The sequence below is a fragment of the Electrona antarctica genome, assembly GCF_951216825.1.
Source record: "Electrona antarctica genome assembly, chromosome: 5".
Taxonomy (NCBI): domain Eukaryota; kingdom Metazoa; phylum Chordata; class Actinopteri; order Myctophiformes; family Myctophidae; genus Electrona; species Electrona antarctica.
Genome location: NC_136810.1, coordinates 137,045 through 150,000, shown reverse-complemented (window position 1 = coordinate 150,000; position 12,956 = coordinate 137,045). Strand labels below are relative to the sequence as shown.

Here is a 12,956-nt window from a genome sequence, read left to right as displayed (position 1 = left end):
GACTGGCTGACTGGCTGGCTGACTGACTGACTGACTGACTGACTGGCTGGCTGACTGACTGACTGACTGACTGACTGACTGACTGACTGACTGGCTGACTGGCTGGCTGGCTGGCTGGCTGACTGACTGGCATGACTGACTGGCTGACTGGCTGACTGGCTGACAGAATAAAGGCAAAGTTGAGCCAGAGTGTTTTTAAATAGAAAAGTGGCACGGCTAGCAGGCGGGGGGGGGGGGGGGCTAATTGACGGGGCTGTCAGCTGCTATATTTAGTTAACAGGAAGAACAGAATATGTACTTACAGTTACCCTGCTGACCTGAGAGCCTCGTTATGTTATACAGTCTACTCTATGGTGTACAGTACACAGCATTTATACTGTAGCACTTTTATCCAAGGCTCTCTTTTTTTTTTTTTTTTTTAAGATATTTTTTTTGCGGCTTACGCCTTTTATTGGTTTTTGAAGGGACAGACAGTAGGCTGACAGGAAACGGGAGAGAGATGGGGGAAGACATGCAGTAAAGGCCGTGTCGGGCTCGGGAGTCGAACCCGCGGCACACTGCGACTGGATTACCAGTCGGGTGCCCAGGCGGTTACGCCACCGCCTGGGCCATCCAAGGCTCTTTACATAGATTGTGCATCACATTCACCCATTCACACACACACATTCACACACACACACATTCACACACCTTTACATAGATTGTGCATCACATTCACCCATTCACACACACACACATTCACACACACACATTCACACACCTTTACATAGATGGTGCATTACATTCACCCATTCACACACACATTCACACACACACACACACATTCACACACATTCACATAGATTGTGCATTACATTCACCCATTCACACACACATTCACACACACACACACACACACACACATTCACACACATTCACATAGATTGTGCATTACATTCACGCCTGCCTGCCTGCCAGCCTGCCTGTCTGTCAGATGACAATATTATACTTTTATTTCCCTTTTCACTCACTCTAAAGCAGAGGTTCCCAAAGTGCGGTCCGGGGACCCCTAGTCCTGAGAATCCCTGCAGCTAAATGATAGTTATGAACCAAATGGACCCTTATGGGTCTGTTAAATTAACGTTGATTTCATAATACACATTGGGGTCTCAGAGATAGCCTTATCCGTAGCCTTATTCATGTCAATAATCTTCTCTTATTGGGGTCCCTGGCATATATTTTCTAGTGGGGGTCTAATGGGTGTCAATGTGGGGGTCCTTGACGTGGAAAGGTTTGAGAACCATGTGTTCTACCTGAGCCCAAGTTTAATGTTCTGTGAATGTTTGTGAATATTCACCAAAACACAGGAAACCCAAACTGTTACCTATAGCAACGGTTGTTTCACTGACTGATTCTGAAACTTCCAGACCCACGGTAACGCGTCTCTCTCTCTCTCTCTCTCTCTCTCTCTCTCTCTCTCTCTCTCTTCAAAGGAGCTTTATTGGCATGACAAAACGTACGTTTACATTGCCAAAGGAGAAGTGGAACAAGACAATCAAAACAGAACAATGTATTTACAAATACATATTGGATATAAATAGGAATTAAATAAAGGTGTAAACAGAGCTGTGTTATATTAGCACTTTGGGTAATACTATCTTTATCTATTGCTTTTTATTTTTCTAAAAAGCATCTTCTGTCAGAGATAGTTATACAAACATCCATATAGGAGACGTTAGCTTTATACTTTTGATAAACAGTGTACACATATGGTTTGTATTCCTTAAGGTGCTTGTATTCCATTTGACTCTCTCTCTCATCACGGTAACCGTATCTTCTCTGTGATGTATCACGGTAACCGTATCTTCTCTGTGATGTATCACGGTAACCGCGGCAACCGTGTCAAAAATCAATGCAAACTATTTCAAGATATACTGTAGCGTTTCAGTAATGTGAGATTGTATTCTCTGCACTGTGCACACACACACACACACACACACACACACACACACGCACACACGCTGTTGTAAATGTGAGCTAAATGCAGTGCATTTGGTTTGTGTGCTGACAGGAAACCCCAGTCCTCTTTCAGCCTGTAGTTACAAACCACAGCTAACTGTACTGTACTGTACTGTACTGTACTGTACTGTACTGTACTGTACTGTACTGTACTACTCATATTGTACTGTACTGTACTGTATTGTACTGTACTGTACTGTACTGTACTGTACTGTACTGTACTGTACTGTAGGCAGCAACCTTTTATACTAGGAGAGAAACACACACACACTCTTGCGACCAGTAGTTGCAAGTATAACCAGTTGCAACCTATTGATCTTTGGGCAAGTAGAACAACATGACCTGTACTTTCCTGACGGGCAAGTGCCTCTGAGACCTCAGTGTCAATTAACCCATAGCTTCTATCTTCTATTCATTGCTGTCTGTCTGTCTGTCTGTCTGTCTGTCTGTCTGTCTGTCTGTCTGTCTGTCTGTCTGTCGCTCCATTCTGTATCTCAACAACACATCAAACAGTCACTCATGAAGAACTCCCAGAACTCAATCATGCTCTATTATTCAATACATGAACCTGTAGTTGGCTGTGATTCTGTAGGCCTATCTATAGTTATTGTGGTGGAATCTCTCTCATGCAAGAATGACTAGTTATTATGAAGCAATCTACCTGCAGTCTGACCACTAAACAATCTACCTGCAGTCTGACCACTAAACAATCTACCTGCAGTCTGACCACTAAACAATCTACCTGCAGTCTGACCACTAAACAATCTACCTGCAGTCTGACCACTAAACAATCTACCTGCAGTCTGAGCACTAAAACAATCTACCTGCAGTCTGACCACTAAACAATCTACCTGCAGTCTGACCACTAAACAATCTACCTGCAGTCTGACCACTAAACAATCTACCTGCAGTCTGACCACTAAACAATCTACCTGCAGTCTGACCACTAAACAATCTACCTGCAGTCTGACCACTAAACAATCTACCTGCAGTCTGACCACTAAACAATCTACCTGCAGTCTGACCACTAAACAATCTACCTGCAGTCTGACCACTAAACAATCTACCTGCAGTCTGACCACTAAACAATCTACCTGCAGTCTGACCACTAAACATTTACTCTAATACACACAGTGTACAATATGTGTGTGTCTTACAAATCACCACATGTAGGCTAGCTAGTTTATGTATTTGTTTGATGACATGTATTATTGTGTTATTTTTTATGCTAAGATGATGAATTGAATAAATAGTACTACTACCACAATGGAAACAATTCCTCAGGCACTCTAGTTGTGTTAGCCTTGATATGTGACTGTACCGCATGCTATAATGCATTTAGTCTTCATTATTTTATAATTGTACAACCTAATTGTGTATCTCTCTGTTGAATAACTGAAACATTAGCCTTAATATCTACAACATAATTGTGTATCTCTCTGTTGAATAACTGAAACATTAGCATTAATATCTACAACATAATTGTGTATCTCTCTGTTGAATAACTGAAACATTAGCATTAATATCTACAACATAATTGTGTATCTCTCTGTTGAATAACTGAAACATTAGCATTAATATCTACAACATAATTGTGTATCTCTCTGATGAATAACTGAAACATTAGCATTAATATCTACAACATAATTGTGTATCTCTCTGTTGAATAACTGAAACATTAGCCACTGGTTCATTAATAACTACAACATAATGATGCATCTCTCTGTCTGTTGAATAAATGATGATTCATCAATAACTGGAATGTGTTTTTATGGCCAGTGTCCAGTGTTGAGTCACCCTGCTGTGGAGCAACTCCATGTAGGGAGGTGAACATATCTGCTTGTTTAGGAGGGTTAGTAAGGAGGTGAACATGTCTCCTTGTTTAGGAGGGTTAGTAAGGAGGTGAACATGTCTCCTTGTTTAGGAGGGTTAGTAAGGAGGTGAACATGTCTCCTTGTTTAGGAGGGTTAGTAAGGAGGTGAACATGTGTCCTTGTTTAGGAGGGTTAGTAAGGAGGTGAACATGTCTCCTTGTTTAGGAGGGTTAGTAAGGAGGTGAACATGTCTCCTTGTTTAGGAGGGTTAGTAAGGAGGTGAACATGTCTCCTTGTTTAGGAGGGTTAGTAAGGAGGTGAACATATCTGCTTGTTTAGGAGGGTTAGTAAGGAGGTGAACATGTCTCCTTGTTTAGGAGGGTTAGTAAGGAGGTGAACATGTCTCCTTGTTTAGGAGGGTTAGTAAGGAGGTGAACATGTCTCCTTGTTTAGGAGGGTTAGTAAGGAGGTGAACATGTGTCCTTGTTTAGGAGGGTTAGTAAGGAGGTGAACATGTCTCCTTGTTTAGGAGGGTTAGTAAGGAGGTGAACATGTCTCCTTGTTTAGGAGGGTTAGTAAGGAGGTGAACATGTCTCCTTGTTTAGGAGGGTTAGTAAGGAGGTGAACATGTGTCCTTGTTTAGGAGGGTTAGTAAGGAGGTGAACATGTGTCCTTGTTTAGGAGGGTTAGTAAGGAGGTGAACATGTCTCCTTGTTTAGGAGGGTTAGTAAGGAGGTGAACATGTGTCCTTGTTTAGGAGGGTTAGTAAGGAGGTGAACAGGGTTTGATCAAACTGGAGTCGTACAGTGTGGAAGATAGGAGTTATAACATGTATTTTATTTCAGACCCAGAGGCTTGGTTTAAACTGGACTTGTAGTGAGGAGTTATAAAGATGAGCTGATTTCAGTCAGAGGGGTTGTTTAGACTGGCTTCAGTCGTAGTGAGGGAGTTTAATCACAATGTCCTTTATTTCAGACCCAGAGGGTTGTTTAAACTGTGTCTCGTAGTACAGGGTGTAGAAGGGTTGTTTAAACTGTGTTGTAGTACAGGGTGTAGAAGGGTTGTTTAAACTGTGTCGTAGTACAGGGTGTAGAAGGGTTGTTTAAACTGTGTCGTAGTACAGGGTGTAGAAGGGTTGTTTAAACTGTGTGGTAGTACAGGGTGTAGAAGGGTTGTTTAAACTGTGTCATAGTACAGGGTGTAGAAGGGTTGTTTAAACTGTGTCGTAGTACAGGGTGTAGAAGGGTTGTTTAGACTGTGTGGTAGTAAAGGGTGTAGAAGGGTTGTTTAGACTGTGTGGTAGTACAGGGTGTAGAAGGGTTGTTTAGACTGTGTGGTAGTACAGGGTGTAGAAGGGTTGTTTAAACTGTGTCATAGTACAGGGTGTAGAAGGGTTGTTTAAACTGTGTCATAGTACAGGGTGTAGAAGGGTTGTTTAAACTGTGTCATAGTACAGGGTGTAGAAGGGTTGTTTAAACTGTGTCGTAGTACAGGGTGTAGAAGGGTTGTTTAAACTGTGTCGTAGTACAGGGTGTAGAAGGGTTGTTTAAACTGTGTGGTAGTAAAGGGTGTAGAAGGGTTGTTTAGACTGTGTGGTAGTACAGGGTGTAGAAGGGTTGTTTAAACTGTGTCTCGTAGTACAGGGTGTAGAAGGGTTGTTTAAACTGTGTGGTAGTAAAGGGTGTAGAAGGGTTGTTTAAACTGTCGTAGTACAGGGTGTAGAAGGGTTGTTTAAACTGTGTCTCGTAGAACAGGGTGTAGAAGGGTTGTTTAAACTGTGTGGTAGTACAGGGTGTAGAAGGGTTGTTTAAACTGTGTCTCGTAGTACAGGGTGTAGAAGGGTTGTTTAAACTGTGTCGTATAGAAGGGTTGTTTAAACTGTGTCGTAGTACAGGGTGTAGAAGGGTTGTTTAAACTGTGTCGTATAGAAGGGTTGTTTAAACTGTGTCGTATAGAAGGGTTGTTTAAACTGTGTGGTAGTACAGGGTGTAGAAGGGTTGTTTAAACTGTGTCGTAGTACAGTGTGTAGAAGGGTTGTTTAAACTGTGTGGTAGTACAGGGTGTAGAAGGGTTGTTTAAACTGTGTGGTAGTACAGGGTGTAGAAGGGTTGTTTAAACTGTGTGGTAGTACAGGGTGTAGAAGGGTTGTTTAAACTGTGTCTCGTAGTACAGGGTGTAGAAGGGTTGTTTAAACTGTGTCTCGTAGTACAGGGTGTAGAAGGGTTGTTTAAACTGTGTCGTATAGAAGGGTTGTTTAAACTGTGTCGTAGTACAGGGTGTAGAAGGGTTGTTTAAACTGTGTCGTATAGAAGGGTTGTTTAAACTGTGTCGTATAGAAGGGTTGTTTAAACTGTGTGGTAGTACAGGGTGTAGAAGGGTTGTTTAAACTGTGTCGTAGTACAGTGTGTAGAAGGGTTGTTTAAACTGTGTGGTAGTACAGGGTGTAGAAGGGTTGTTTAAACTGTGTCGTAGTACAGGGTGTAGAAGGGTTGTTTAAACTGTGTCGTAGTACAGGGTGTAGAAGGGTTGTTTAAACTGTGTGGTAGTACAGGGTGTAGAAGGGTTGTTTAAACTGTGTCGTAGTACAGGGTGTAGAAGGGTTGTTTAAACTGTGTGGTAGTACAGGGTGTAGAAGGGTTGTTTAAACTGTGTGGTAGTACAGGGTGTAGAAGGGTTGTTTAAACTGTGTGGTAGTACAGGGTGTAGAAGGGTTGTTTAAACTGTGTCGTAGTACAGGGTGTAGAAGGGTTGTTTAAACTGTGTCGTAGTACAGGGTGTAGAAGGGTTGTTTAAACTGTGTGGTAGTACAGGGTGTAGAAGGGTTGTTTAAACTGTGTCGTAGTACAGGGTGTAGAAGGGTTGTTTAAACTGTGTGGTAGTACAGGGTGTAGAAGGGTTGTTTAAACTGTGTGGTAGTACAGGGTGTAGAAGGGTTGTTTAAACTGTGTCGTAGTACAGGGTGTAGAAGGGTTGTTTAAACTGTGTGGTAGTACAGGGTGTAGAAGGGTTGTTTAAACTGTGTCTCGTAGTACAGGGTGTAGAAGGGTTGTTTAAACTGTGTCGTAGTACAGGGTGTAGAAGGGTTGTTTAAACTGTGTGGTAGTACAGGGTGTAGAAGGGTTGTTTAAACTGTGTGGTAGTACAGGGTGTAGAAGGGTTGTTTAAACTGTGTCTCGTAGTACAGGGTGTAGAAGGGTTGTTTAAACTGTGTCTCGTAGTACAGGGTGTAGAAGGGTTGTTTAAACTGTGTCTCGTAGTACAGGGTGTAGAAGGGTTGTTTAAACTGTGTCTCGTAGTACAGGGTGTAGAAGGGTTGTTTAAACTGTGTCGTAGTACAGGGTGTAGAAGGGTTGTTTAAACTGTGTCGTAGTACAGGGTGTAGAAGGGTTGTTTAAACTGTGTCATAGTACAGGGTGTAGAAGGGTTGTTTAAACTGTGTCGTAGTACAGGGTGTAGAAGGGTTGTTTAAACTGTGTCGTAGTACAGGGTGTAGAAGGGTTGTTTAAACTGTGTGGTAGTACAGGGTGTAGAAGGGTTGTTTAAACTGTGTGGTAGTACAGGGTGTAGAAGGGTTGTTTAAACTGTGTCATATAGTACAGGGTGTAGAAGGGTTGTTTAAACTGTGTCATATAGTACAGGGTGTAGAAGGGTTGTTTAAACTGTGTCATATAGTACAGGGTGTAGAAGGGTTGTTTAAACTGTGTGGTAGTACAGGGTGTAGAAGGGTTGTTTAAACTGTGTGGTAGGACAGGGTGTAGAAGGGTTGTTTAAACTGTGTCGTAGTACAGGTTGTAGAAGGGTTGTTTAAACTGTGTGGTAGGACAGGGTGTAGAAGGGTTGTTTAAACTGTGTGGTAGGACAGGGTGTAGAAGGGTTGTTTAAACTGTGTCGTAGTACAGGGTGTAGAAGGGTTGTTTAAACTGTGTCGTAGTACAGGGTGTAGAAGGGTTGTTTAAACTGTGTCGTAGTACAGGTTGTAGAAGGGTTGTTTAAACTGTGTGGTAGTACAGGGTGTAGAAGGGTTGTTTAAACTGTGTGGTAGTACAGGGTGTAGAAGGGTTGTTTAAACTGTGTGGTAGTACAGGGTGTAGAAGGGTTGTTTAAACTGTGTGGTAGTACAGGGTGTAGAAGGGTTGTTTAAACTGTGTGGTAGTACAGTGTGTGTGGAAGTGAGAAGGAGTGACTGAGTGTTTCCACTCTGTAGGCCAGCTGTCATTCGTATATGTGGACATGTGACTCAGTGCCACTGGGGGGGGGGGGGGGGGGCAGAGCCTTAAGACAGAGTTAAGACAGCTCTGTTCACTTCATGAGGCTTCAGTCCGATGGAAGACAGAGTTAAGACAGCTCTGTTCACTTCATGAGGCTTCAGTCCGATGGCTCTTATTTTTTCTTCCTATATTTTTTATCCCACGATTTTTGCGACCCAGTTTTTTCACCCAGTGCCTATCTAATCTAATGTAATCCTGGGCGCTACACTTCCTCTGCCAACCAGAGGGGGCAGCGGACTGACCTCATTCATCCTTCTATGCATGAGGAGTCCAAGCTGCTTCTTTTCACCTGACAGGGGGGAGTTTCCCCGGCCGGACGTAGCGCGTGGAAGGAACACGTTATTCCGACCAGTTCTTTTCCCATCCATCAGGCGCTCCGGCTGGCCAGGGGGAGGCAGTTTTAGAGACCAGGATTACTGCATGTTTATGTGAGGGTACCTACCCTAGGGGACACGGGGAGAACATGTGAGGGTATCTACCCTAGGGGACACGGGGAGAACATGTGAGGGTATCTACCCTAGGGGACACGGGGAGAACATGTGAGGGTACCTACCCTAGGGGACACGGGGAGAACATGTGAGGGTACCTACCCTAGGGATCGCGGGGAGAACATGTGAGGGTACCTACCCTAGGGGACACGGGGAGAACATGTGAGGGTACCTACCCTAGGGGACACGGGGAGAACATGTGAGGGTACCTACCCTAGGGATCGCGGGGAGACCATGTGAGGGTACCTACCCTAGGGGACACGGGGAGAACATGTGAGGGTACCTACCCTAGGGGACACGGGGAGAACATGTGAGGGTTATTTACCCTAGGGGACACGGGGAGAACATGTGAGGGTACCTACCCTAGGGGACACAGGGAGAACATGCAAACTCCACACAGAGGTTTCGCCAACCCCGCCAACCCCGCCTCGGGTATGGGCAGTCCAATGGCTCTTCTACATAGACTTCTATTGGCAGAACGCACTGGACTCAGGGCAACAGCCCAGCTTTAATGATCTTAAATCCCTTTATTTTAGATCGTTTTTTAGTAACAGTACAACATAAACATTAGAGACTTTAGTTGTTACTGTGCAATACGTATAGGCCTACACACATGCCTACACACATGCCTACACACATGCCTACACACATGCCTACACACATGCCTACACACATGCCTACACACATGCCTACACACATGCCTACACACATGCCTACACACATGCCTACACACATGCCTACACACATGCCTACACACATGCCTAAAATTGCTGACATTTGCGCCGCCCCTCGTTGAAAACAACGTATTTCTAACTCCAGCTTGTCCCTCTCCATCCAGGCTGTATGGACAGCTTGTCTCTCTCCATCCAGGCTGTATGGACAGCTTGTCTCTCTCCATCCAGGCTGTATGAACAGCTTGTCTCTCTCCATCCAGGCTGCATGAACAGCTTGTCTCTCTCCATCCAGGCTGCATGGACAGCTTGTCTCTCTCCATCCAGGCTGCATGGACAGCTTGTCTCTCTCCATCCAGGCTGCATGAACAGCTTGTCTCTCTCCATCCAGGCTGCATGAACAGCTTGTCTCTCTCCATCCAGGCTGCATGGACAGCTTGTCTCTCTCCATCCAGGCTGCATGAACAGCGCTCGAGCGCTCGGTTTTCTGACCCCTCAATGTCACAACTCTGTCTACTCTATGGCTCTGCCATGGGTAGGCTGGTATAGGACTACAAATGGACATGTGACTCAGTACCATGGGGTAGGCTGGTATAGGACTACAAATAACTTCATTGTAACTTACTCTATGAGTAAGCAGACACTTGAGATTACAATTTACAATTTACAATTTAGGCATTTAGCAGACGCTCTTAATCCAGAGCGATTTACAATAGGCAAGAACAAAAAGCATGGGAATACATCACATATGTAACAAAATGCATTTATCGCGAAACATGCGTAAGCTAAGACCGTGACTAGAACATATCTATATAATGACACTATACATATAAACTATAACTAGAACATATCTATATAATGACACTATACATATAAACTACACATATGTGCTATACTATGCTGTACATATATACTATGAAGTGCTATGACTACATACAATGCACTTATTGTGCTGTCTACGTGACATGCTATAAGTCTGTTTCAAATGCTATATAAGTCTAAGAAGTGCTGTCTAAGGGGGTAGGGTAAGTGCTATGGGCCATGATGGAGTCTGAAAAGGTGGGTTTTCAGACTACGGCGGAAGATCGGGAGTGATGCTGCAGTTCTGATTGCAACGGGAAGTGCATTCCACAGTTTTGGGGCCAGAAGGGAGAAGAGTTTGGGACGTGTGGAGCGTTGTCCCGGCGTTTTTAGTGAGGGTACTTCCAGCTTCCCTGCGTTGGCTGATCTGAGTGCGCGGGAGGGTTTGTAGGGTTCAATCATGCTGGCAAGATATGGGGGAGCCATACCTTTGGTTGCTTTAAATGCCAACATCAGAGTTTTGTATTCTGTGCGGGCAGCGACCGGGAGCCAGATTGATTAGGGGCACATTTCCTTATAATGGTGACTCAACCAGGCAAACCGGTACGGAAAGGTGAGATTCTAACTCACCTTTCTGTGGAAGTTCTTGACATCCGACTTCCCAGTAACTGACAACATTGACGCGTCATTGTTTGTCACCAGATCATTTACTGCATTGTTTCTTAACTTGTGGTCAATGCAATAAATCTTCACTTTCCTACATTACTAAATGCATGGTCAGGGACCACATGCAACACCTTCACGGACCACCAGTGGTCCACGGACCACCTGTTGTAAACCCATGCTCTAGAGCCATTCAACGAAACGGGTCTTTCAGATTTCTCGGACTCCATCCTGATTGGCTAAGATTGGCTTCCAAAGTTCGCAGGAGTGCTCAGTTTCAAACAAAATGCTGCAAATCATGAACACATTGTGTGATTTCCGTGAAATTGTGCACGCACATTCCCACTAGGCCGAGGAAGAAATGCCACATGAACATTTTCAACTCAGCCTCATGGTGGCGCTATAACTGGCTGAAAAGTGTTTTTACCTCTAACTGCATGGCTCTGTGGATAACTTTGTATGCCAACTCCCTAGAGGCCAAGGAAAAACCTTTTCCTGGACATTTTCACATGTGCACTTTATAGCGCCACCAGGAGGCCGACATATGTCAAACACATTTTCTAATATTACTCCTTCAGATTTTATCCAAATTTCACGCAAATCGGTACACATGCTCTCCATAGTCATGTGATCAAGACGGGTTTGTTTTATTTCTCATAATCCATCCCGCTTTGTACCTGTTTTGTACAAATCGCCACAACTACTCAACGCAGCGTCCGATTGTGGTGAAACTGTGCATGCATATTCCCACTAGGCTTTGGAAGAAATGCCACTTGACCGTTTTCAAATCAGCCTCATGGTGGCGCTACAACAGGCCAAGCCGCGACACACACACACACACACACACACACACACACACACACACACACACACACACACACACACACACACACACACACACACACACACACACACACACACACACATTTTCTAGTTTATACATGTAATACCATTCAGACAATGCAGAATAAAAACGTGCAAATGGATCAGCCTAATTAAAGGATCAATGTTGTTAATAATCATATATTCGCGTCTCATTCGAGTCTCTCTGCCAAGACTTTCATTCAAATATGAACATTTTTACACAGCAGCCTATCCTACCGTAGACTATAATATAAATTACTGCTGTATCACAAGTAGGAATTCATTCACATATAGTTGTAACTTCTATACAATATCTTGCCAATATCTACAGAGCTACACAACCTTATAAGTATAAGTAGGACAGGAGACTTTGTATTTGCTTTGGCAATATACAATCTTTAACACACTTCAAATTGTCATTTTTGTAGGGAATGAATTAACATATGTTTGTGTAAGTAAAACTATAATTATATATAATTTAAACTATATGTATTGGAACCCTCTCAAAACGTCACAATAAAAGGACACGTGGTCCCTCCCTGTTCCCGAACCTTTCATGTATGATGAATGAACCATATATGTTACTGTTGTTACATTAAATAATACATCTGTAATATTGGTACAGTTCTTACCATAACTGTCTGCGGTGGGACTCATTTCAATGAGAGTCTGGTCTCCCGTCGTCCGGACCCGCTTCATCTCTGCGGCTGCTGGGTGGCCCGTTACCAAGAAATATATACGAATAAAAACTCAATGATATTCCGTTTGATTGTCTCAGGTCCTCAAAAGAATGAAATGTCTCTCCGTCTGTCTCTGTGTCCTCTTCAGGACACGTTCAGTCAGTGTCTGTGTGGAGACTGTCTGTCTGACCGTCTCTCTCTCTCTCTCTTCTCTCTCTCTCTCTCTCTCTCTCAAAGGGGGCGGGGCTCCCTATCTGACTGGACCAGTGTTTTTTTCACTGTATTTTGACACTTGCTTTGGCAATGAATGTAAACGCAATGTTTTCTCATGCCAATAAAGCTCCTTGTTTGAATTGAATTGAGTTGATTTAGGAGGAGTATTAAATTAACATTATGTGACTCTTCAGCCGTTGCTGGCAGAGCCTCTCGACTTTTAGTCCAACATAAAACAATACACTTCATTCAAGCCACTCACCAACTTACAACAAAGACGTTTTTTAGGATGATGAGCCTAAAAAAGCCTGCTTTCTCTAGTGGCATTACTCTGAGAGTCTCACCTCACCTCTAAAATGCAATGTTTTAGACAGAAAGAGAAAACATTCCACCGAATGGAAATAAAACAAGTTTTTAGTTGCTCCAACTGCGCCCCCTACAGACCTGGTCAATGGGATAGCTTATATTGAGGAGATCTGTAGGGGGCGCAGTTGGGC

At 43.6% G+C, this 12,956-nt stretch overlaps 1 protein-coding gene across 1 annotated transcript in view; it reads right to left on the bottom strand.

Annotated features, from left to right (window-relative positions):
• LOC306924124 (anoctamin-5-like) overlaps positions 1-12,240 on the bottom strand; it is a 71,638-nt gene extending 59,398 nt beyond the window's left edge. The window contains exon 1 of the mRNA XM_079502482.1: positions 12,199-12,240. Coding sequence (XP_079358608.1) covers positions 12,199-12,223 — 25 coding nt within the window. The 5' untranslated portion in view covers positions 12,224-12,240. The remainder of the gene's footprint in view (positions 1-12,198) is intronic.
• Between the last annotated feature and the right edge of the window lie 716 nt (positions 12,241-12,956).